The 25,426-nt window shown below is 35.5% G+C and overlaps 1 protein-coding gene across 1 annotated transcript in view; it reads right to left on the bottom strand.

Annotated features, from left to right (window-relative positions):
• Positions 1-25,426, bottom strand: part of UNC5D (unc-5 netrin receptor D) — a 385,851-nt gene that overhangs the window by 82,970 nt on the left and 277,455 nt on the right. Inside the window, exons 11-12 of the mRNA XM_031949254.1 lie at positions 22,572-22,949; positions 14,480-14,564 (exon numbers count right to left, since the gene is read on the bottom strand). Coding sequence (XP_031805114.1) covers positions 14,480-14,564; positions 22,572-22,949 — 463 coding nt within the window. The remainder of the gene's footprint in view (positions 1-14,479; positions 14,565-22,571; positions 22,950-25,426) is intronic.

Here is a 25,426-nt window from a genome sequence, read left to right as displayed (position 1 = left end):
AGGATGGGGAGGAGCTCAAGAAAGACAGCAATTCTATCCTCCCACTTCCAATCCAAAAGTAGACACCGAGTTTTAGCTGTTTTTCTACTGCCTTTAAACTTACCAGTATTTTTCTCCAGTGTCAATTCTGCAGAAATCTCAATTTTTTTTCTGATTCATGTATATAATTTTTTCTCTCTCAGCTAGAACATTTATTTTACCTATGAGCCCCATTTAGAGAATTTGGATAAGCTCCATCAAGATATATTATAGAATCATACAGGACTATAGATTTAGAGTTGAAAACGACTTTAGAGGAAGTGAGAGGAGGAAAAAGGATTTATGATGTACCTACTATGTGCCAGGAGCCTTGCTAAGTAATTTATAAATAGAATTTCATTTGTAGCTAGCAGGACTAGCCCTTTCATTTAATAGAAGAGGAGACAGGCTTAAGATTAAGTGATTTTCTCAAAGTCATACAGAATCAGTATTTGAACACAAGTTTTGTGACTAAAATCTAGCATTTTTTTCTCTGTACCATTGTATAATAATCTAACTTAGATTCTGAGGATGCTATTGCTCATGGAAGTTTCCTAAGGGCTTCTATAAAAGATTAGCTTAATTTTTACTTATGTATCTGAATCCTAAGGAGGGAGGATTTATTCATTTGTTTATATATTTATTTTTGGAGAAGGTAATGAGAATTGAAGAGGAAAAAAGCTAAATATAACAGGATCAGGGAAAGAGATTGGCAGAGGAAATGACCATTTGCTTCCCTTAATTTGTGTACAAATTTTTACAGATACTGAATCACTGATCAATAATTGTTCTTTGTGTAAGGCGCTGGAGAGTATCTGTGGAAATATAATATACATTTTCATTCTTTAGTTATTTCAGTCATGTATACATTTCATGACTGCATTTGGGATTTTCTTGGTGAAAATATCTAGAGTCATTTTCTTCTCTAGCTCATTTTAGAGATGAGGAAACTGAGGCAAATAGGGGTAAATAACTTGCCTAGGATTATACAGCTAGTAAATGTTTGAGGTTGAATTTCAATTCAGATCTTCCTGATTCCAGGCTTGGTGCTCTATCCACTACTCAACCTAGCTGCCCCACTTACTCATGTATCAAACACATGCTAAATGCATTGCAAATACAAAAACAAAAGCAAGGCAGTCATCATCCTGAAGGAGTTTATATTCTCACTGGAGATACAACACTTATTGGGAAAATGGTGAACAGAGAAGTGAGTTATAGTTTGGGAATCTCAAAGAATATGAATGTAATACCTTAGTAGCTTATTAACATGCCTTTTCCACAAGGAATTGAAAAAATAATTGGATTATAGTTCTTGGAGAAAAGGGAAGAAAATATGTGGTTTGGGGGGGCTAAAGGGAGGGGAAAAGTCGATTTTGAAGAGTAAAGCAATAGTGGAGTGAAACAGCTCAGAGACAAATGGCCTCATTCCCCTCCTATTACAATGGATTCTGCATCTGAGATTCTAGGCTCTGACAGGTGAGTCAGATTTTACCTTATCTTATTGGACTTCTTGACTTTTGGCTTTGGAAGAAGCCTCTTAGTCTTGGGAGTCTGGGAGACAGACAATCCCAGCTTCTCATTTTTTTTGCTATTGTTCAGTCATTTAGTTCTGACACTTCATAACCTCATGGACCATAAAACCTCAGGCTCTTCTATCCTCCCTGACCCTTAAAGACTGTCCAAATTCATGATGACTGTGTCCAAATTCATGATCACCGTTTCCATGATACTATCAATCCATTTCATTCTCTTCTAGCTCCCTTTTTATGTGTTGTTTTCCCTCATTAGGATGTAAACTCGCTGCTGGTAAAGATCATTTACTTTATTTTTTTATTTTTATTTTTGTATTGACGCAAGATAAACTTTAATTGATGTATTATTGTTCATCCATTCAGGTTTTCAAATAATGTTGAGCTAACTAGCTTGATGTAGCTTCTGTTTATCTTACTTGCAAGATGGGCAAAAGCAGAGGTAGGAAAATGGAAGGGAACAAAAGTTAGGTGAAAGCTTGGAAGAAATATCAGATGCTTGTGAAAACTTACAGGGTCAAATCAAACTGAAAGATTAAATTGTTTACATATGTAAAATGGTCATAGTTTACACCCACATTCACAGGGTATTTATCCATTAATAAATCAAAGGAATCACAAAGCATGTGTAAATCATGACTTCCTAGATATAATTTAAACCTCATCTTTCATGCAGTGTCAGAGTCGGTATTTGTCACTGAACCATCATCACAGTTCCTTGGGAAATAAGCCAGTTTAAACGAGAGAGAAAAATAAGATAGTGGGGGAGGGGTAGAAGCAATGACTCTAGCAATGAATCACTCAGATTTTTGCAGCTTTTAGTTCTAATAAGTTCTTAAGGTTGTTTTTGTTTGTTTTGTTGTGTTCTTTAAAAAATTTATGGTCTGGAAAAATATTGATGAAAATGAGAGACATAGACAATCTGAATCCTTGCAGGAGGAAAGGAAACTTTGGGGATTAGCTTGGATTCATCATAAAAATATATAACTGGCCATTGAGAGACCACAAGTGAGGCTAAAGTGTGCCTTTTTTCACCAGGCCTTTATTAAGAAGCAATTATCTGGAATGAAAATGATAATCTATCTCAAACACCTTCATAGGCCTAGTTATTCAGTCTGGGTAATAAAAAAAAAAGAAACATAAAAATAATTCCAGTATTTAGGGAGCTCCTTTACAATGTGCAATCAAATTTGTCTGAATCCTAGTCCTACATTAAAGGAACCTGGAGCAGGCCTTCAATATGAATTAATGAATTCTTGGATACATCAACAAAAACACATGGAGAGCAAAGGGAGAGGCATAAGGGTCTTGTAGTTATGAGATTTTAGCTCCTAAAAGATTTCTTTTATTAGTGTGAGTGCAAGTAAATCTCAGTCTTGGGGAATATGAGGAAAGGGAAGGAAGACATTCTTTAGGACAGGGATTCTTAAACTTTTTCCTCTCATGATTCCTTTTCACCTGAGAAAATTTTATGTGACCCTAGATATATACATATATAAAATACATATGTGACTCAAATGTTTGCTGATAAAAAAATCAAAATTTCATGACCTTTACATTGAGTTAGGAAGCTTCACATGAAGTCTTAAATCACAGTTCAAGAAGCTTGGTTTTCAAAGTGTCTGGTCTGATTTTATCTAATTCAGATTAGTTCCTCTATTCTCCATCTCTCCTCTTTCTTCTTTCTCATCTCTCCTGATTGTGTCTTATCTCTAAAATAAAAGCCCATAGGTATTCATATCTTGGAGGAGGAGAAGAAATATTGGGAATTAGTTTGGGGGATGTCATAAAAATATATAAGCAAGGAGGATCATATTTCCACTGACCACTGAGGAGACCACAGGTGAGGCAGAAGTGTGCCTTTTTTTCACTGGATCTTTATTAAGAAATGATTATCTAAAATGGAAATGATAATCTCCCTTAAATATCTTCATAGGACTGCTTATTCAGTCTGGGCAATAAAAGAAATGAAACATAAAAACAAAAATAATTACAGTATTTGGAGACCCCTTTACAATGTGCAATCAAGTTTGTCTCCTAGTGACTTTTCTTCTATTGAAGAGAGATGCACCTTCCATTCAGATCTATTACTAAACACTCACAAACCATTGTTATCTTGTCAATTGCATCTTTAATTAAAGCCTCATTTGGGCCACTCTAATCACTTCTACATTGTGAACCACTGGGGCTTTAAATGTGCTTTGATGAAAATGACAGCAATTTGTATTTCCTTCCCCCGTGTGGGGGAAGGGGTGAGGGAGATAATATAAAGAGAATTTTAGAGTGTGGGAGGAGTAAAGTTCACTTCCAAATAACATAGATCCTTGGTTTCAGAAGATCTAAATGTTATTTTATCCCCTTTTGTAATTATTACTTTTTTTGTAATAATATTATGCCAAGGTAACTAGACAAAATAATGTACCTGATTCTACTATAGAGAAGGATGGCAGCTTTACAAAGGTGCATTAACCCTTCCCCACCATTAAAATGCCATTTCGTAAATTGCCTCTTCCATTACACTGAATAACACTGGGTGGCCAGGAAGAATTAATGTATTTCCCAAATGGAAGCTATTTATTCTCTTCCTTCTATTAGCAACAGGTTTTTTGTTATTTAGAAAGATACTTTTCTTCAGGAGACCACAGAAAATTTGAGTCATAAATAGAAAACAATTCCTTGTCATGGGATGGGTGGGTACACACATGAATTATCATTCATATTCTATCCATTAGGCAATGAGAATAAAAGATTCCAAACTCTCCTTCCTCTTCTTCTCCCTCTCTTCCACAAGAATCCAGATGTCTTAACAGTTGAGCCTTGAATAAAAAAATCATAGCCAACCCCCTCCTCCTTTTCATTAGGACTGGAATTGAGTTTTTAAAAAGAGCCCTGGAAAAATCTTGAAGCTCTGATCATCTTTACATACCACTGTGTCATAAACTCTCAATCTTTGCTAGGATAACTCCCCCTCCTTTTGAGTATTGCCCCTTCTTATCTTGACCCCTATCCTGTCAGGGTTAAGTTATGATCTTTTTCTGAAATTATGGCTTGTCCACCCCTCCGGTGACTTTGCCCCCCCTTATCTGCTTTTGTTTTCCCTATCAAACCCTAGTTAACTAAAACCCTATATAAGTTCCCTGCCTCATTTTATCTGCACCGAACGCTTTGTACAAGAGTCCCATCCAGTCAGCTAGCTCAAACTCCACATGAATGATTAAAAACCAATTTCTTGCTTGCCTCAGTTTCTCTGGTATTACATAACAAGACTGGATAATGGACTTGTTCATGGCAAAAGAGATATATTAATCATGATGGCCTTCACCATTTAATGTATTTAGAGGTACTAAGGTCCTTAGACATCTTTTAGCCCAATGTCACTCATTTGACATATGAGTAAACTGAGCTCTGAGAGAAAAAGTGATTTGCTCACAAACACAGAGGTAATAAAAGGAAATTCTGGCATTTGATCCCAGATTTTATGCCTACATATCTAATATTCTTTTCAGTGCTTACTGATCACTGCAATTGGATTGATCTGACTGCAATCCCTGTAAATTGCTAAAATTAGGAAAAAAAAAACACTTCCTCAGAAAAGACTGGTCATTTTGCCTGCAGAGAATTGGCCTTACTGTCCTAATCTAATAACGAACACACCTGGAATATATCACTCTGGCCCATGAAATAGATCCAAAGACATGCATAGTAATTTAGGAACTTAAACACAGGCTCACATCCAGGAGAGTCAACAGAAACAACATCAGACTTAAAGGAAAAGAGGCAGTGAGTGAGCTCAAGAAAAATAAACTTTATTCTACCTTTATTCCCTTTTTATTTTATGGAAAATTCATTCAGGGAGGACACCTTTAGTCAGTTTGCTCTGAGCAGATGATTATATTCTTATTCTACTAGATAGGATCTATATTTTGGAGAAGAGAAACTTTGGCAAATTGAGAAAGACCAGTTTACTTATGTATTCACTGGGTCTAAGTGGCATAGGAGATAGAAATATTACTCTTCCTGAGTTCAAATCCACACTCAAGACACTTATTAACTGTGCTACCCTAAACAAGTCACCTAACCCTGTTTGCCTCAATTTCCTCATCTGTAAAATTATCTGGATAAGGAAATGGCAAACCACTCTAATATTTATGCCAAGAAAATCCCACAAGGCATTGTGAAGAATTAGACATGAACATATACAAGTTTGTAAATTAGTTTACTTTCTATAAATTATAAGGCATTTATGCCACTAGTTGATTTTTTTAAGCAAAGAAAAAAAGGATTTTTACATTATTTAAAAAAAAAAACTATAGTAATTTAAAAGGAATTAAAATATACCGTAAAGTATTTATGGACTAAGCCTAAGATTTATAATTTATAAATCTCCAGGTACATTTTTGAGAAGAAAGATATTAATGCTGGATTTAAATAAGTTGTATGCTTCTCTAAACTATCCTATCAAGATTTCCTCTTTGCTTTTGTCCATAGGACATGGCAGTCCATACCAGCAGCAGTATTTTACAAAGTCATTTTCATTTTCTGAAATGGAAATGTTTATGGTTTTTATCACATTCCACATCACAGTCCTCAGACTTGTCCCCAATTTTGTACCTTAGCTCTCATCACCTCTGCCTGTTAGAATTCCTAAAGATCAGCTCAAATGCTACCTCCTACATAAATCCTTTGTTGATACATTCATTTGCTATCATCCCTGCTAAAATTTTGAATAAATCTTATATTTGTATGCATAGGTTGTTTCTCTTTTTAGAATATAAGCTTGCAGAGGGCTGAAACTTTTAAATCTCTGTTCCTTATATTCCCAATATCTAATACAGTCTCTGGCAAATAGTAGGTACCTTGTTGAATGAATAACTATTTATTTTTCAATTGTAACTCAAAGGGCAATGTATGTTCCTTGATAATAAACAAAAGCTATATTCTAAAACCTGAGGGTCTTCATGCTCATCAAATCATTTGGATTACTGCAATTACTCTTACAACATCTCCTTAGATCCCATTTTACCAATCCTATTAACTAAACATTAAGGAAATAATTTCATCATTGATTTAAGGGGTAACATCAAACATTTTTTGAGAGGTAGCCATTCTGTTTCAAATAGGTTTGAGAGTAAGGGCAAGATCAAGAAAAAATCTAACTGGAAGGTCTCACCAGGAAACAGAATCAAGGGAAAATTTAGGTAATAAACATAGACACATGTTTTGCTCCCTCCAGAAATTTCAAATCTCAGGGAGATATGGACTGTGATTATCATATTATGTGTATATAGGTAATGTATATATTATGCAACTTGTAGTCATTTATATACACATAAGACACATAGATGGTGTGTATACATGCATATAGAACTATGAATTCATAAGTCCCAATTATAGAAATTCCCTGTACTCAGGTAAGTAATTGTTATCTAATTTATTTAGTCATTGGTAGGTCAAATGACTTGTCTAGGGTAGCATTATGTGTTGCAACCTAAACCTAGATTCTCTTGAAAGGGAATCCTGTTCTTTTCTCTCTATACCTAACTCTTATTATTTATGTAACACTTTACGATTTGCAAAGCACTTTCTTTGAAATATTAATATACAATAAGAGGGTATAGATACTTATTTACAGAAAATTGAGGGTCAGTGAATTTAAGATACTTGTCCAAGCAAATATGGGTATGACTTTTAGATTCTGTGTCTTTCTATGACACCACAATTGTATGGGAAATGAAAGACAAAAAATTGTTGTCCTGAGCTAGACTATGTCTATATGGCAAATGGGTGCCTAGGGGATTTCTCTGAGTTATAGTTGTGGAGTAAAATTTGGAATGCTTATATCAATGTTCTTACAGAAAACAAAACCTGGATCTTCTAGCTCTTAGCATTGAAAGAGGAAGGCCCATGTAGTTTGTGAAGGACGAAGTACAAAAAGGAGTCTTATCTCTTGGAGCATCATATGACTAACTAAAGTCCAGAATTGCCTCAAAACCTCTCCCTTGGTACATAGTAGTTTTAGTTTTAGGCTTTTTTTTTTTTTAAATGAACAAAATCTGGTCCATATTGCTTCCTGTTTTTAAGAGGCTCCCTTCCTTCCTTCCTTCCTTCCTTCCTTCCTTCCTTCCTTCCTTCCTTCCTTCCTTCCTTCCTTCCTTCCTTCCTTCCTTCTTCTTCTTCTTCTTCTTCTTCTTCTTCTTCTTCTTCTTCTTCTTCTTCTTCTTCTTTCTTCTTCTTCTTCTTCTTCTTCTTCTTCTTCTTCTTCTTCTTCTTCTTCTTCTTCTTCTTCTTCTTCTTCTTCTTCTTCTTCTTCTTCTTCTTCTTCTTCTTCTTCTTCTCTCTCTCTCTTTCTTCCTTTGTTCCTTTTTTTTTAAGGAGGTCAGGTAAAAGAATTGTGAGGAAAATCAGTTTTTTTTTTTTTTTTGTGGAAAGAGGCAAAGTGATAATACAGCAGAACTGGCCTCTTTCAATTTTGCCATAAAAAGTTGATTTTGCATGTAGTTGCTTTCAGTTTACCACCTGTCCTTTACTAAACTGGGCACTGACTTCTCTTCTCTTCCTTCCATCCTTTACTCTATTTCTCTAAACCATATCATTTCACTCCCCTCTATCCTTGTTTTGTCTTTTATTCCATGCTTTGCTTCTTACTTTAAATCAACTCTACTTTCTAAATCTTCCAAGCAATGTCAAGGTCTTGTGGAACCAGCACCCTTACTTCTTGACACTGGACATTTTTCTTATAGTGTAGAATTTAAAGTCAGAAGAAGCCTTAGAATAATAATATTGGGGCAATCCTTTCCTTGGTATATGTAGAAAATGAGTATAACCCAGCTCTAACACCTGTCCTGCCAAGAATCAGAAAAGGTTAGAAGGCTGAAGATCCTATATGAGAGAAGGATGAAGCGATTATACATGTGTTCATGGAAATCTTTTCAGTAAGACTGCTTTTGACATTGCCAATTCTAGCCCCCCAAACTGGGCAGAAATATCCATAGAGCAGTGTAATTGGAAAAAGAAATGAATGTTTGTCTTCGGTTTCATGTTATTGCTTCTCAGAAGAAAGCTCCTTACAATAATTTTCTGGTCCAGTTCACTATATTCTACTAAAATTGGAGGGAAAGAGTGGAGAGCTAGATTAAGGAATGCACACAATCTGAATTGCATTAATTTATCTTACTGAATCAACATAGAATCTCTGTAACAGAAGTTAGGGCTTTTTTTTTTTAATTCCTTCCCTGCATTTATCTTAATTTTTCATCAAAACCCTGTCATGGCAATGGGCATAGAATATGCAAATTTTTGCAAATGTGCCTGGGGAGACACACACAGAGAACTAAAACCCTTCAGATCAAATTTTGGAAATATTTTAGAGACTGGCATTTTGCAGCCATCTTCCTAAGATTAGAAACCATCCCTATTGTTCTCCTCCCCTCCAGAGGGGCTCCTTTTTAAAGTGGCATAGACTGACATTTAGCCAGTCCCCTAATGACTGCTATCCAGGAAGAGCCCATAAGTATCTAAGCAGAAGGTTCTTTCAGCAATAATGATTTCATATCATTGTCTTCCCTCAGGGCTGAGGCCTCTGGAGTTTCTATTCCTGTCATGTCATTAAGACTTATATTCATTGTGAATGCAGAAACCCAACTGTTCAAACTATCTTCTATGACAAGACCAAATAAGCTGAGGAAGGAAGCCTGAAAAGTATAAGCTGATAGTCCACCCCATCTGCAGCCCTAAGGAGAAGACTACATTGGGTGTGGGGTTGGAGGTTTGTATTAAAAAAAAAAAAAAAAAAAAAAAAAAAAAAAAAAAAAAAGGAACTCTCCCAAGCAGATACAACCCAGGGGACCTTGAATATCCATTGAGTAGAAAAGGAATTAAGTTAATCTGTTTTGCCACAGAGATCAAATCTAAGAGTAACAGGGGACTGCTCAGTATAAAAGAACTTCCTAATAATTTGATCTGCTATATCTATGGGCCACTATAGGAAACATTACTGAAGGTTTCAATGAATGGATGTATGATTATTTTTTTAAGAATAAAGGGATTCTCAGTCAAATATAAATTGATGAGATGATCTTTGTGGTTCTTTCAATATTGAGATTCTATGATTTTCTGTGACCATAATCTAACTCTACTATAGGGTTTGTCATTGACAGTGTATTCTAGAGGAGAAAAATGATGAAGAGAAATAGTAAGCTGGTGGAGATGGATTACTGGCCACAGAAAATATTTCTTAGTATCTTACTAACAGGTGTTCCATTTGGCAACACAATTAAGTTTGGGGGAAAATAATACAGGGTGATAATTAGTAATATTTAGGGATGGGGGAAGGGAGTTCTTTAGGCTGGTGATTTACCATTTGAACTCTGCTTTCATTTACTAAATCAACTGCAGAATTAAAAATCTCAGAGTTGTAATGGATGTTGAATCTATACCTAACTAGAATCTTCTCTACAACCAACAAGTAGGCACCCTTGCCAGAAGGCTTTCACTAAGGAAAATCCCACTTACCACCTCTTCTGGCAGTCCATTCCTCTTTAGGATAGCCCTAATTGTTATGACTTTTTTTGCTTATTTCCTTACACCTATCTCTAATCTGCTTCTCAGAAAACCCCTGCCACTTCTTCTTTGGCCCCACATCTCTATAAATTACTTCAAGTGGGAAAAAACACATTGACGAAAACCAAAAAATGGATCATCCTTATTCTTGAGTTTTGGAATAACCAACTTCCTGAATCTTAATGTTGTGAAGATAGCCAAGGCCCTTACTATGTCAAGAACACTAAAGATAAATGTTCTTTCTCTCTGATTGCCTTGATCATCACTCCCAACAGACATTTATTAAGAACCACAATGTTCAGAGTACTCTACTAGGTACTAAGTGAGATACTGTTAAGATAAGACACAAATCCTGACCTCAAGAGTCTGCCAAGTAATTTGTGCTGATAAAATATATTGATGAGACTCCCTAATAATTTCTGGATATAAAATCAGAATCTTACAGACTTTAATGACGGAGGGATATTAAACTATGTACTCCAATCTATACTTCCAAAAGATCCACCCACCCTTCCACATACAATGTACCTAACCTAACTGTTAGTAAACCAGCTTTGGCTTTCCTCTGTTTCCTTCAGTGGAAGATTTCACTTCCTTCTGAGGCAGTGCATTCTACTTTAATCTAACTCTATTTTTTTAGAAACTTGCTTATTTTTCTTGGTCTCAAATGCTATATTTCTGTGTAACTTTTACCATTATCCCTAGTTCTGCCATCTGAGGTCCATGTCACAAGCCCTTCAAATAGTAGAAGACAAATGTTATGTTTTTTTGTCACTCAACTCTTCCCTTCACCAGGAGAAATATACAAGTTCCCTCAAATAATACTCCTTAAACATGGACATGAGATCTTTCACTGTGGTAGTGCAAATTTGAGAACAGACAGGGAAAGAAATATTGAAGAGGGGAAGAAAACCTTTTTCAAAAAAACAAAACAAACAAAGACTACCACCACACAATGCAGATAAGTGTTCTCTTACAGGCCTACCAGTAATACATGTAGGATACTCTGAGAAATTCATGTTAAATTCAGTCACATTAATGGCCTCACTTTAAAAAAATAATCAAAATCATGCCATCTGAGAGTATTTAAATATAGGGACCTATTTTTGCTATTTGATTCATACCGCACCAACAGTCTCTAAGAATCTGGTTCAGGACTTGGCTCACTTATACTTAGTACAATCTCAGTATTATGACTGTTCTACAACACTGGTGATATAAATTACAAAAAGGGCAATAGGAGTAACTAGAAAATGAATCCTAAAAAGAAAAGTGGGATAGACACTCATTTAATTATAGCATTAAAATGTTGTTTGGAGAATCCTTATGTATCTTTGAAATGTGGTGGAGATAGAGGGCCCAGTTAATCAAATCCTCATACCTACAAAGTTAAAAAGGGGGGAGGAGGGGCAGTGGTGGGTAGGGATGGATTCTTGTGGCCCTAAGGCAAAGATGAGAGAAATAGATCAGTGCTGTTGTCAGCTCAGCAGAATCTAAAGAAAATGGGTCTTATTTGAGCAGCAGTTCAGAATGATAGAATTTAGTTCTGTGATAGAGCTCAGTATGAAAATGGGTTTTCAAGTGACATCATAAAGCATAGATGACACTGAGCTGCTATGTAAATGGCCTTTTCTTTTTCTCAACTCTGTGGGCTTAGTTATAGGAACACACATGATCTCAAAACCCAACAACTTCCTGGCAGGGGCAGCAGAAAAGAAAATGGGATCCAGCCTTCAGCAAGGTGTCAGAGAGACATCTGTAGGATTTACTCATTTTTCTGTGGTTTAAAACTACTCAGAAGAGACTAGATTTGTTAAGGAAACTAAATGGCATTTTCCCCAGGGACTGGCCTTTCTTTGGTAGCTTGAGAGCATATCCAGGACGCTTTCAGGAAACTGAAGAAGAATGCATGCTCTCTGAAACTTAATTTTACTTTCTTGAATGTAATAGATAGAGAAAGGCATAGTTCACAGATCTAACTTCTAGAACAAGCAGCTCCTTTTGTCTGCTCATTTCAGAGTGAGCAGTAATGAAACTGCCTGTTCGATAAGTGAATCCCAGCTTCTGCCAGGGCTATAAAAAGGTGAATGAGCATGGTCTATTAAGCAAGGTGCACAGAGCTGAAGATTTTCTATAAGGTGGCAACTGTAAGTTCAGGTACACTTTCAGTGCACCTTAATCCTTTTGGTGAATCCTTTCTTTTTAAAATATCAGGATATTCTCCATTTATTAGCTTTGGAATTTTTTTTTTAAATTTGATCCTATTTGGTATATAGCCATAATGGATGGCCACCATGACCCAGCTTACGGACTGGCTTATTAAAGGAGAGCACAATAGAAGTGAACTTTCCATTATAAGGAAGATGACCTAGCAAATGAGAAGTATGTTGAGATACATGACAGGATAGAGAGCTTTGTGATGGTTTTGAAAGGAGGAAACTAAATGTAGGCTCTTTAGATTGGAGTAAAGGGAGAGGGGTTAGCAAGGGGTAAATTCAGGGCAAGGTGATACAGGAGAAATTTGATGAGGATAAAGTCTCAGAATTCTGCCTTATTTTTGTTTCCCAATGAGATGTGCAAACAAACAATTGCAAGATGATGAATCTGGAAGCATAAACATAATTGACTATGATTATATTCTTATGTAGGTATATTTTTGATGCAAAATAACTGTGACAATGAATGTGAGGTGATTTCCCACCCAGGGAATTCCTATTTTCAAGTCTGGTAAACTGACTTATCTGAGATTTTGAGCAAACCCTTCAAACCTCTCTGAGCCTCAGTTTCTCCCATCTGTCAAATGGAGATTATAAGACACCACCACCTTTTTCAGGCGCCCGAGTGAAGAATCTAGCTCTGCTGACCTAAGGAAATAACATGAGAGCCCAACTTAGTATAGCATACCAACAAAACCCATAACAGCCTCAGCAACAACTGACTGGTAGAGCCTTTCTCTCAATCCCTCACAATCCCTGTCGTGCAGAAAGTTAAAACCATTGGGAACCAACAAATTCTTTTATGGGCACAGCTATCAAAATCTGTTAAGACCATCTGTTTCTCTGGCTGTTTTTCCTTCAAGTGTTTTTCCTTCATGGGCTCTTCCCTAACAATAAAAAAAAAAAGTCTATTCTAAAATAACCAAGATGCTATGACTAAGAATGCCAGAGGTACACATCCAGTTTAAGAGAGAAATTGCTTTCTAAAGAGGAATTTGGTTCATCTTGAGTGGAGAAAAAGGCAATGGCTCTACAAATATTATAGTTGCAGAAAGAAAATAACCCACCCTTTCATTAAAATGACATCGGACAAGATTTGTATCCGTTTTCCTAATTGCTGCTGGAATTTACCACAACTGAAAGCTTAAAGCTCAGAACTGAATTTATCCAGTGAGTTATAGGGGCTAAAAAAGGGTTTCTTCCAAACTATAGTAAATTCTCTTGCTGACCTTGAAAGGTGGCAGAAGTTAATTTTTAATGTATTTTTGTAATATCCATCATTTCAGTGTTTCCACTCTGTCTTTGACTTCCTTTGGCTTTAGAGAAGAAATGAGAAATTCTCTCTCTCTCTTTCTCTCTCTCCCTTTTCTCTCTCTCTCTCTCTCTTTCTCTCTCTTTCTCTCTCTCTCTCTCTCTCTCTCTCTCTCTCTCTCTCTCTCTCTCTCTCCTTTTCTCCTCCTCTCCCTTCTCCCTTTTTCTTTTTCTCTCTGTATCTCTCTGTGTATGTCTTTATTGCTCTGTCCTTTTTTTTTTTCTATCTTACTCTTTCTTGTTCTATTTCTGATTGTATCCATTGCTCTCTGTCTCTGTGCCTCCTTACTTCTGTGTTTTTATTTCTCTATCACTCTGTCTCTGTTTCTGTCTGTCTGCGTCTGCCTGTGTGTCTATTTTTCTGTGACTATTTCTGTTGTTCTCTATCTCTGTCTTTCTGTTTCAGTCTCTATCCCTCTGTATTTACATCTTTTTTTTGTCTCTATGTATCTTTGTCTTCTCTCTGTCTTTGTTTTTGTCTTTTTCTATTTGTCTCCTCTCCTTTGAGAAAAAGATATGAAGCAATCAGTTTGAATCTTAATGATATGCTTGAAACAACATCCATCAATTCATTGCTCTACCTAACTACCTTGACCTTAAGACAATGCTAATCATGACCCACTATCAGAGATGGGAAGCTCTACATGGCAGCATTCTCCTTGGATTTCCTACAGCCTTTAGAGATTGTTCTCCCCTTACACAATATGGAGCAGAACTTCATAAACATGCTCACCTACAGCCACCCCCTTGGTCCCATTCTTTGAATCATTTCAGATTCCCTAGCAGGGAATTTCTACTCACTATCAGATATGTCAATGCCATCACATTTTATATTTCCCTCACCTGGCTTCACCTTGATTGATGGACATGTAAATCTCCCAAGAATTCTCTTCAGGGATAGCTCCATGTGGTATGAGTAAGCTCACCCCTAAAACAGAATAAGGTCAAAGGTTATTCTAGATCTATCAATTATGTGAAAGCTTGTGGAAATGTTGCTGGCATTCAACTAACAAATAAAACAGACATTCATTATATTTTAGAATTTTGTAAATGAACACTAAGATCTATACTACCAGAAGGAAGTAGTATTAAAAAGAGTTACAGAGAAAGGGTAAAGCTTAAGGGAAAAAAAAGAAGATGATTTCTGTTGAAAATAAATGTTTGGGGGCAGCTAAGTGATGCAGTGGATAGAGCAGAAGCCCTGAAGTCAGGAGGCCCTGAGTCTCAGACACTTAACACTTCCCAGCTGTGTCACCCTGGGCAAGTCACAACCTCAATTGCCTCAGGAAAAAAAAAAAAAAAAAAAAAAACGAAATAAATAAATGTTTATATTCGCTTCTTTTTATAAGAACCGTTAAAGCCACTAGGCCAGTGGCATCAAACTGAAAAAAAAAAAATTGGGCCACCAAATGTTGAATTAGAAAACTACATGTTAACATTATCTGTTTGTTTTTTTTTACTCATTGTGTCAAAATTCCTTAATTTCCTTTTAATCTGGGTCCCCTGCACTATAGAGTATTGTGGACCACAGTGCTGCCTGTGATGGCATGTTTGACATATTTGTTCTAATCACGCATCACAGAACATATCAAGGTAGAGGAGTCAGCTCATTAACCTCCATAAATAAATTCTGTTTATAGGAAGTTCCGTGTCCATTCAATCTTTGAACTCCTCAGCTAAATGGCCAAGAATTTGAGCTATGATAAAACTATCAAAGCTTTGCTAAAAAACTAAAAAACTGTGCTAAAATGATCATCTAATTTAGGAACACTAGAATGGGTGTACTAGTAAGAAGCAATTTATATGTTTGATGGAAGATTCAAATCTTTCAAGCAATTTGTTTAAAAAAAAAAAGGATTGTATGAGATTATAATCCAAGACATTTAGTCATATTTTTGGGTAGAAACATATCTCTTTACTACCAAGAGTCTCCTATTAAAGCCATATGGCTTTGAAATCCTGAATATATTTATCTTAGAATTAAAATGATACATAATAACCTAATGGACAATAGAAAAATATAGGTTGGGTCCAAGGCAAAATGATCACTTTTCTGCAAGAAGCAGCAGAGAAGACATGATTGAGGATATGTATAACTGCAAAAGAAGGTTGGTTAGCTGAATAATGAGCAGAAAAGCCAGTAAATGAACAGGTCAAGTAAGACATTGATAATTACATCATGCTAATGGACAAAATAAAATCTTTAGTAAATTGGGTAGATCCTCTTGGTTGCTATATAGGAAGCCATGGACAAGAAATGCACAGAGCAAGAAGGCATGTGGAATGATGAAGAAAAGAGAGGTGGTCATCAACATTAAAAAGGAAGCATCATCTAAGCATACATGTATATAATACATAGCTCCTGCAACATATTATTCAATAATCATGCATTTCTCCAGAAAATCATGTCTAATCTCATGCTATGAGAAGTTTTCTTAGATCTAGTCACAGAACTCAGTATGGGCAATGATAACTACCATTGTTTAAGTTCATCTTAGTATTTTGCATGTTCTTTTCTTATTTTTTCTTGGATACTTTAAACAAAAATTTAGCCTCAGCCAAGAAATAAAAGTATTTACTCCTTAACTACTACCCAATTCAATGACAATTGGAAACTTCAAGAATCCTCACCATGGTAAAATAATACAATGCCAGGATAAACTGTATAAGGTATCAATTCAACTCCCATATTATGTAATATTTCAGTTTTCCTCCCTTCTTGTCCTGGATGCTCTAAAGTAAATCTTCTCCCACAGCCAAGATATAAGAGACTGGGAGGGGCAGGGCTTCTCTTTAAAGCACTGTCTCATTTATAAGAAGAAATGAACTGGTTATACATTAAAAACAACTTTACAAAATAAAACCTCATAGTAACTTCCTTCCCTCTTTGAATAATGTAGCTCTTACCTTTCATTCCATTAGAAGCAAGGCAACAGCACAAAAAAGCTTTCAGGTTGGTGATTATAATTTAAATCCAGAGATGGCAGCCTTTGCTAATACACTCCTATCGGCCTGTTAGCCACCGTATAGTCATGCAATCTGAGATTCATTGCAAAACAAGTTATTTGCGATTCATATTTATGAGTATTATTCAGTAACATGCTAGTTATCATCAGTACCTTTCACTGGCACTAAGAATGAGGAACATTTAAATCTTGCTTACATCTTCCTGACAGAGAGATCCATTTATAAACCAGATTTTAATGTCAACAGTGTCAAGAACTATAATTGCTATAGTTAGGTGACTGATTTTGACTTCCTCTTTCACTGTCCTACTTTTCTTTAAATGCAGTTGCCAAAAAAAATGTCCTTCATCAAGTCATATCTCCTGTTGTTATGTAGAGAGTAAAATACTTAAGGTAGAGACATGACCACAGCCATTTGCTCCCTTCCATTTAGGTTGACCTAGAATTCTCCATGTAATATATTCTTTAGAGTTGATTTTTAATCCTTTAACTCTCCCTAACAACAAGGCAGCTCAGTCTATAGTGTTCTGAAAAGATATCCCTATTATCTATAGATGGTTGCTTTATTATGTCAGTGTACATGTAGCAGTCCCTTGACTGGACAATAAGATATGGAATTCTCCATGGAAAGACCTGGTTCTGGGATTTGTTTTTCTTTTAGATTATTAGAGATTTCAGGCAGATTCTTGGTACACAAAAGGAATATCAGCATGTCAGCATTTACATGAGGAAGGACTGTATGCAGAAAGGACCTAACATCTTGTTTCATTATGCTGGATGCTGCTATTTTATAATCTATTGTAAATTTGCTTTTTAGACATACCTAGAGGCTCAGTGAGAAAGGCATAACCAACGAAGACTCTTTTTCCTAGCAAAACTTCTCATATGCAGGAAAAACAAAACCAAAATAAAACATGGTATATACCCCACAGGGTTCTCTATACGGGATTTTTCATAAATGATAGGTTATCTTTTCTTGAATAACAAAGAGAAAACTTTTACAACGTCTATGCACTATTCTCCCTGTGCAACAAGAAAACTGTTTGGTTCTGCACACATATATTGTATCTAGGATATACTACGACATATTCAACATATATAGGACTGCTTGCCATCTAGGGGAGGGGGTGGAGGGTAGGAGGGAAAAATCGGAACAGAAGTGAATGCAAGGGATAATGTTGAAAAAAAATTACCCTGGCATGGGTTCTGTCAATAAAAAGTTATTATAATAAAAAAAAATACAAAAAAAAAAACAAAGTCTATGCACTACATAATTCCTAGCTTAAAAATGAAGTGTCTTTATATTCATCCCAAAGTTCTACCTGAATTTATAGATCTTAAAGAGAATTTTGAGTATCTCAGATTTATCTCAATAATTATCTCAATTTTACAACTGAGAGTCAACACAAAGTAGTGGATAGAGCCATAAACTTGAATACAGGGATTCTTTGATCAAAAGCACTACAAACATTTGGTAGATGTATAGACATCTGAAAGTTTTTTTATACTCTCAGATAGTTGTTATCCTCACCTTTAAGAACAGAAATTTAGGAATATTTCAAATGATCAAGATGCATCAATTCTTTTTTAATCTATAAGATAAATAAAATAGTAAGAGTAGGATGAAAATTTTTTTCAAACTAAAATGCCTCCTTTTAATTATTTGTATTTATATTACATTTATATCATAGTAAAATTATTCTTTAAAAACCACATCAATTAACATGCCTGATTCTTATATCAAAACTTGAATAATAATATTTGTACAATTTGGGTTTTTTTGAGGAAAATACTATATAAATGTGTTATGATTACTTTCTTTCAGCCTCTTTATTCATCCTACTAAACGCACAAGTTTTTTATGGTGTGAATGAAGTCAATAGAATATAGAATTCTTTCTATAGAAAGAAAAGGGGCATTATACAAAGTTTAGCCTTATTTCTTTTTCTCTTTTTTCTTTTTTTTTTTTTTAACAGGCAATTAGGGTTGTGGCTGCCCTGGGTCATTCAACTAGTAAGTTTCTGAGGCTGGATTTGTATTCCTGACAGCAGGACCAGTCCACTGTGCTACCTTGTTGCCCTTGTTTTATTTCTTAAGGCACCAATTGATAAGTTAATGTTTAAGTCTCCTTAAAGAAGTTTCCATTACTAATGTCATTCTACCATGTTCTGATAAGAGAAGTACATCTTTTCCATAAACATTTCTCTCTCTCCCCACCCCAATATATAAAAACATACCTTCAAATAGCTCTTTAGAATTTAAAAAAAAAATCATTATTAGCTGACCTTACCCAAAATCATCAAAGAAAATGTTCTTAAGTGGCATTTTGAATGAAAACTTCCACAAAGAATCAGATTATCTTAATTTTATTCTTTTTGAGATCTATGATTTTATTAATATTGGTATTCTGTTCAATGTCTTAGAGGAGTGTTCTTTTTTTTATACCTATGAATTATTATGACAAAATGGTAGCCAGCTTTCCAGAACTTAAGCCTCTCTCTGAACTTAGCCAAGTTGGTCTTTAAAGACAAAAATACCACTCTGTACTAGAAACTCTTTTAGCTTCTTCGGACTTTTGAATGTTTGTGATCAATTAGTATGGCCTTCAATGACCCAAGATGTTTTCTGTGCTACTTTAAGTTCTAAGAGAAAATCTTCAAAGAAAGAATATTTAGATAGCCTTTGGTTGAAAAAAATAACAATAACCTAAAAATCAACATTTCCATTTCATAATTTTGCATAGCAAATACTTTCCAAAGTGAAAAAACTCCATTTGTGTATTGTATTGCATTGGTTTCTTTCTTAACTTCTTTAGCATCTCAGAGAATATTTCAATCATTGTGACATTGTGGTTAGAGTGTTGGACATAATATCAGAAAGATGGGTTCAGTTGGTATCTTAGACACAGGCCGCTACAAATAAGTCATTTATCCTCTCTGATCTTCCATTTCCCTATTGGAAAAAGAGGAATTACAATAAATGTACTATCTATTTCATAGAATGATGTAAAGTTAAAATGTATGGGCAAATACTTTGCAAAGTATAAAGTGCTGTTTAAATGTCATTTATTTTCATTTCTGTTTTTCGAAATACTGTCATTTGAGCTTCCTTTCCCTTTCCTTCTTCTTGTCCAAACCATTCTTTTTGAATCATATCTCTTATGTGTGTAAGTACCCAAGTGTCTTGTTAGACATTTGAAAATACTCCTTCCATTTAGTGAAAATAATTCGAAATCAAATTATTGTCTCAAGTGACTAACTAGGAAAAAATCACTGGACTCCAAAGGTATCCAATTAAGTTGGTCTAGTGGCAAAAAAAGTCCGTCCTGTTACAAATTTCATTTCACAAGATAAAATGTCTGATGCAAAAAATTCAAGCAAACAAAAAACAAATAAAACAAAACAGTATATTTTCACATTAGTTTCTGAGAAATCTACCACAGGAAAATAAGTCTAATGGCCTCTATCTGATACTAACTTGGTGCTTAATAACACTTTTCAGTTTGAGTGAACTCTCCTTTCAGCAGTTAATAAAGCCATTGTTAAGACAAGAATCAAGAAAGAGTTCTAACTCCCTCTGACTGTCCATTTGGATCTTAGGCTCCTAGCATGTGGCTTAAGCCAGTGAAGTAAGAACCTTTATAGTATTTATCTCAACTTAGAAGTCTCAAAATATTTAACCTATTAAAAAAGTTTATCATTCAAACCAACAAACCTATCAACAAAAAACCAAATTATTCTAACAAAGGGAGCCCCAGAAACTAAGACTTTATCCTGAATAGTTTTACAATGAATCCCTTTTTGTACTTATTTGATGTGATATCACAGCAGGCTGCTGGATACCTGGTTAGTTTATTATATTAGCTATTGATCAAATTAGACTTTGAATGTTGTGTAATTGAATTACCTAGAAGTATAAATTACCCTGAATTATAATCTAATTAACTATTAGGTAGGTGGTTCAGTAGATAGAATTTTGGGCCTGAAGTCAGTTAAAATATACACTTACATCCTTGCTAGCTATGTGACCTTGTGCATGTTATTAACCTCAGATTAGTTCAGTTTTCTGGTTTGTAAAATGGGTATAATAATAGCATTTATCTACCAGCATTGCTGTGAGAATTAAGTGAAACATTATTTACAAGGAATTTATGTTTTATTTTCCCCCTCAAAAAAATTGGGGAAATTTGCTCTTTGTCCTATGCAGTTTTCTTTTATGAATTTCTTGAATTGTATCTCTGAACAAAACAGGACTTTTAAAGCTCATGTGTTTCAAATGTAGCTGCTTGACCATGGTTATAACTCCACATCACTCTGGCTTTCATTGAATGGCCAATAAGAGCCCACAGTCTAGCCTCTGACTTTAGACTATGATGACTTAGAATAAGAATAAGAAATGATTATTATTATTTCCTGCTGTGGTCCCGAACTCTGAGGGTCTGCCCTTCCCAGACTGATATTTTTGTAATGTCTTAATGGAAATTATGTTTCACTTCTTATTTAGCCCTTAGTAATTGCATTGTTGTTGCCTTAAACAAACTGAGACCTGGGAAAGATCTAAGTTTAGAAAGGAATTGCATTGGACCATTTTCAATAATGTTGGCTTTTGTCTTGCCAGTGGACTTTAATGACTTTGGAGGATAGAGTGAGGTGATGTTTTTGCTCCTCTTCAAAAATAAAGTATGATCAGAAAAAACCTGGAAAGACTGCATGAAGTGACCAGAACCAGGAAAATATTATACACAGTAACAGTCAGATTATGTGAAAATAAGCTATGATAGACCTGGTTCTTCTCATCAATGAGGGGATCGAAGACAAGTCTAATAGATTTGGGATGGAAAATGCTATCTGGCTTTCACAAAAAAGAACTATGGAAATTGAATGTGGATCAAAGCATAATATTTTCATTTTTTTGTTTTGTTTGCTTTTTTCTATCATGGTTTTTTCCTTTTTTGTCTAATTTTTCTTGCACCACATGACAAATATGGAAACATGTTTAAAAAGATTTGCATATATTTATTCTATATCAGATTGCTTACTGTCTTGGATAGGGCAGAGGTAAGAGAGGGACAGAGAAAAAAATTGGAACACAAAAGTATTACAAAAATGAATGTTGAAAATTATCTTTACATGTATTTAGAAAAATAAAATACTATTGAGGGAAAAAAAGAAAAAGGATAAACAAGACATAAATGATGCTGTATAAATGCTTCTTTCCTTCTCTCCTTCCTATTATTTCCATCTTTGAGTATTAGAGAAAGATTCTCTTTGCACTTGCTTTCAGTACCCTAGGAAGTGAAATTGAAAAAATGTTTAAATTCTAGAGATCCTTTACCCAGTTTCAATTGTTAATCTAATTATCCATAAGCTTCCTTCCTTGTGTTTGTATTTAAGCACTGAGTCAAACTAAGTGATTAAAATGGCCATTTATTGGGTATGTTACAGTAGGGGTTCCTTTAGCCTAATGGATTAGATTAGATGGCACTTCTGACTCTCAAATTCTTTGATTTTGTGATTCTTTAATTCTGGAATAGCAGGAGCTATAACTCTAATCTTGGTTTTGCTGCTAACTCAAATGGACTCTTAGTGACTCTTTCTGTAGTTTTGTTAAAAAATAATAATAATAACCTCAACCATAGCAATACCTATTATTGATATTCTGTTTTAAGGAACAAAAGGCATTTTAAATGATCTCATTTGAGCCTCATAGCAGCCTTTCAAGGTACGTTCAAATATTACTCTAATTTTATAGATGAAGAAGTTTGAATCTAGAAAGAATAACTGACTTGACTATGGCCATACAATTATTCAATTTTTTAGTAATGTTTGGACCCCAAATCTTCAAAATTTCATGTGCAACATTTGTTCTACTGGTCACATTATATGAGACAATCAACTTGGGATCTTGGGATCTTATTATGATCTTGCCCCAATATATAAAATGAATAGAATGCTAAAATCATAACGCACCTGTATTTGGCATCACTAAGCGCCCTCCCAGATGGCCAAAAACACCAGTGGTCCTCAGCTCGGTTCGAGTGGGGAGTGATGAGAGATTCTGGATGTAGGGGGTTTTATTCCTGGGATGTATTGTATTAAAACCTCTGGTATTCCCATGGGGAAATGTCCCAGAGTGGGTCTTGCTATGGTACTCTGCTCGTTCTGATACTCCCAGGGAAACCATGAATGAGCTCTGGACTTTGACCTTGATATCCGACAATGGGTTAAAGAGTGAAGATTCTGTCATGAGTTCCTTGTCCAACGGGTCCTGTAGGCAGATGGGCCCACTGTAGGTACGGCTCACTGTCAGGTCAGGTTGCATGGAGGAATTCAATAGGAGCGAGTTGCCTGGCAAGAGAAAATTGATCTGTCATTCTGAAACCACAAGACTTTTCCCTTACCACATTACATTTGTCTCTACTAAATCTGCACAAACCTTTACACATCCAGCAGTTCCTTCCAACAGATCAAGCTACCCACATTCATTCTGAGTGATTGGAGAAGTCTGGTCATTAGAGATCAGAGACTTTGAAAAAACAAAAAGAGAGAATTGTCTCTCTCAGTAAGACCTTCCAAAATGTGTGGGTGGGTGGGTGTCTGTGGGTGGAACAAGTACTTCTGGCTCTCTTTCAAGCCAATAATTCAGGTAATATTATTGTTATTATTTTAACTGGAGAGAAAAAAATAAAAATAAAAAGGATTTTTAAAAACCCAGCTCCAGGAGGAAAATAACATCTGTTCTTTTAAAATGGCAAGAGATGACAGAGCATGATGATTTGGCAGAGTTGTTTACAACTCAAAGCTTCATCAGTTCCAAGGCAATCAACAGGGATGTTGGGACACGGCAAGAATTGGGTGCAGAAATGTAACCATGTGTGACCAGATCAGGATTGGGGCAGAGAACATCAGATTTAGCTGGATTCTCAAAATTCAGTTCCAGAGAACTGTGCTGGTTTATTAATGAATAAAGTGTGAAAATGCACTTGATATTGCCAAGATGAACTCATATATCTCAAGAAGGGGAATAAGGACATCCCCAAAAGCTTAGATGTCTTTATTTCTGCCTCAAAAAAGGGACAAAGCCATCCTTTCAAAAAGGAAATAAAAGAGGAAAGTGATGAAGAAAGGAATGAAGGAAAAAGAAAGAGAAAGCAAGAAATAAAGACAGAAAAAAAAACAAGAAAAAGAAAAGAAGAAAAAAGAAGGGGGAACAAGAAAGAGACAGAGAAAGGAAGGGAGAGAGGGAGATGGGGTGGGGGAAGAATGCAAGGAAAGGAACAGAAAGGAAGGGAAAAGGAAGTAAGGAAAGAAGCAAGGAGAGAAAGAAATTGGAAACTGTCATCCATACCACTTCAAGAATGTTTTCAAAGCCAAATAGTAAAAGGAAGTGCTGTGATACTGTTTTATGATGAAGTAATTTCATGTATTAGTAAATAACAAAATAACCCTTCCTCCCTGTTCCCAACCTCTCCCACAATACTGTTTCCAGTCCGTCAATGTGACATCTTAAATTGAAACAGAGATCGCATTAAACAATTTTCCTTTGGGGCCTGACAAAATTCTTCAAAGCAGGATATTTTGAAAATGCTGCAATTCCAGGACAAAGTATATCAGCTTCTAATGTGTTTTCCCTCTTTCTGTCTTCTATTGTCATAATTTGTCTGAAAGCCAGCAGGACACCCACAACCCTGACTTCTTTCACCCCCTGTTCTGATGCTCTCAGAAACCAGAATCACAGAGGAATTTGAGCCAAATGAGATGAAACAATGTTGTAGATCTAAAGCCTGCTTGATGCTTCCCTTCTTCTGCTTGAGACTGTTGTGGCACTTGGGCCCTGCCCAGGAGTCCATCTCAAACACAAACTTGTTTGGGTGAATAGATGTTGGAGCCTTGCTTTTTCTCAGTGCCTTTATAGGCAAGGAGAAACTAATAGCTGACCACAGACTGGAGAAAGTTGGTCTCAGTCTTAAAGAAGTAGCCTCCAGCAAGCTCTGGTGCTATCAGCATTTCTAGCTTTATTATTATTTTGTACCTGAATCATCAGAACTTCAAAAGTTCATTTTTGGTTTTGTTTTCAAGTGGTTTGTCTAATGAATGACTTGCTCTGAGGAAAGGAAATACTGACTTCTTTTCTTCAGTTCACACAACACTGAAATGGAAGATGACTTTGGTTTCAGATGGAAATGGTCTGTTATGTGAAGCTATCTGCTAAAGAGAATTAATTGACAACTTGTCTTCAGTCCAGCAAGGGATAGTTCACTAGGTTACACTTATCATCTCTTCCCAAAAAGCTATTTATCTTTAGCCTCTGGGTTCTTATATTTTATTTAAGCCTTTTCACTTTTCACCTGCCAGGGACTATCATCACAGCATACACCAATGAGAGAAGAATAGTGTCCTTTTTTTCTATAAGTGGAATTTGAAATTATTTACACACTTATGAGAATGACAGTGGGAAAGTGATTAATGAAATTTTTAGAAAATTGGATTTTAAAATAATTTTCAAATGCACATATCAACTCTGGCAGCCTAATGAGGTGGTAAGGTCACAGATTTGGAGGTTTGAAGATCTGGCTTTGAATTCCAGTTCTATTGCTTATTAATTGTGTGAACCTGGTGAAATTAATTGGGCCATAATGAACACAACTGAGACTTTACCATTTACTATAGACTTTACTTCCTATGACTCTCACTGAAGTATACTTTCCTCTCAGTTTTCTTAGGTGTGAAATAAAAGGATTGGAATTTATTTCTGAATTGAGATCTGAAATCTGTGAAATAAAACATTTTTCCAAAAGTCATAATTTACAGAAGAGGTACAATGC

Source organism: Sarcophilus harrisii, chromosome 2 (assembly GCF_902635505.1).
Source record: "Sarcophilus harrisii chromosome 2, mSarHar1.11, whole genome shotgun sequence".
Taxonomy (NCBI): Eukaryota; Metazoa; Chordata; class Mammalia; order Dasyuromorphia; family Dasyuridae; genus Sarcophilus; species Sarcophilus harrisii.
Note: the sequence above shows the minus strand (reverse complement) of the source record. Positions and strands in the feature narration are given on the sequence as shown.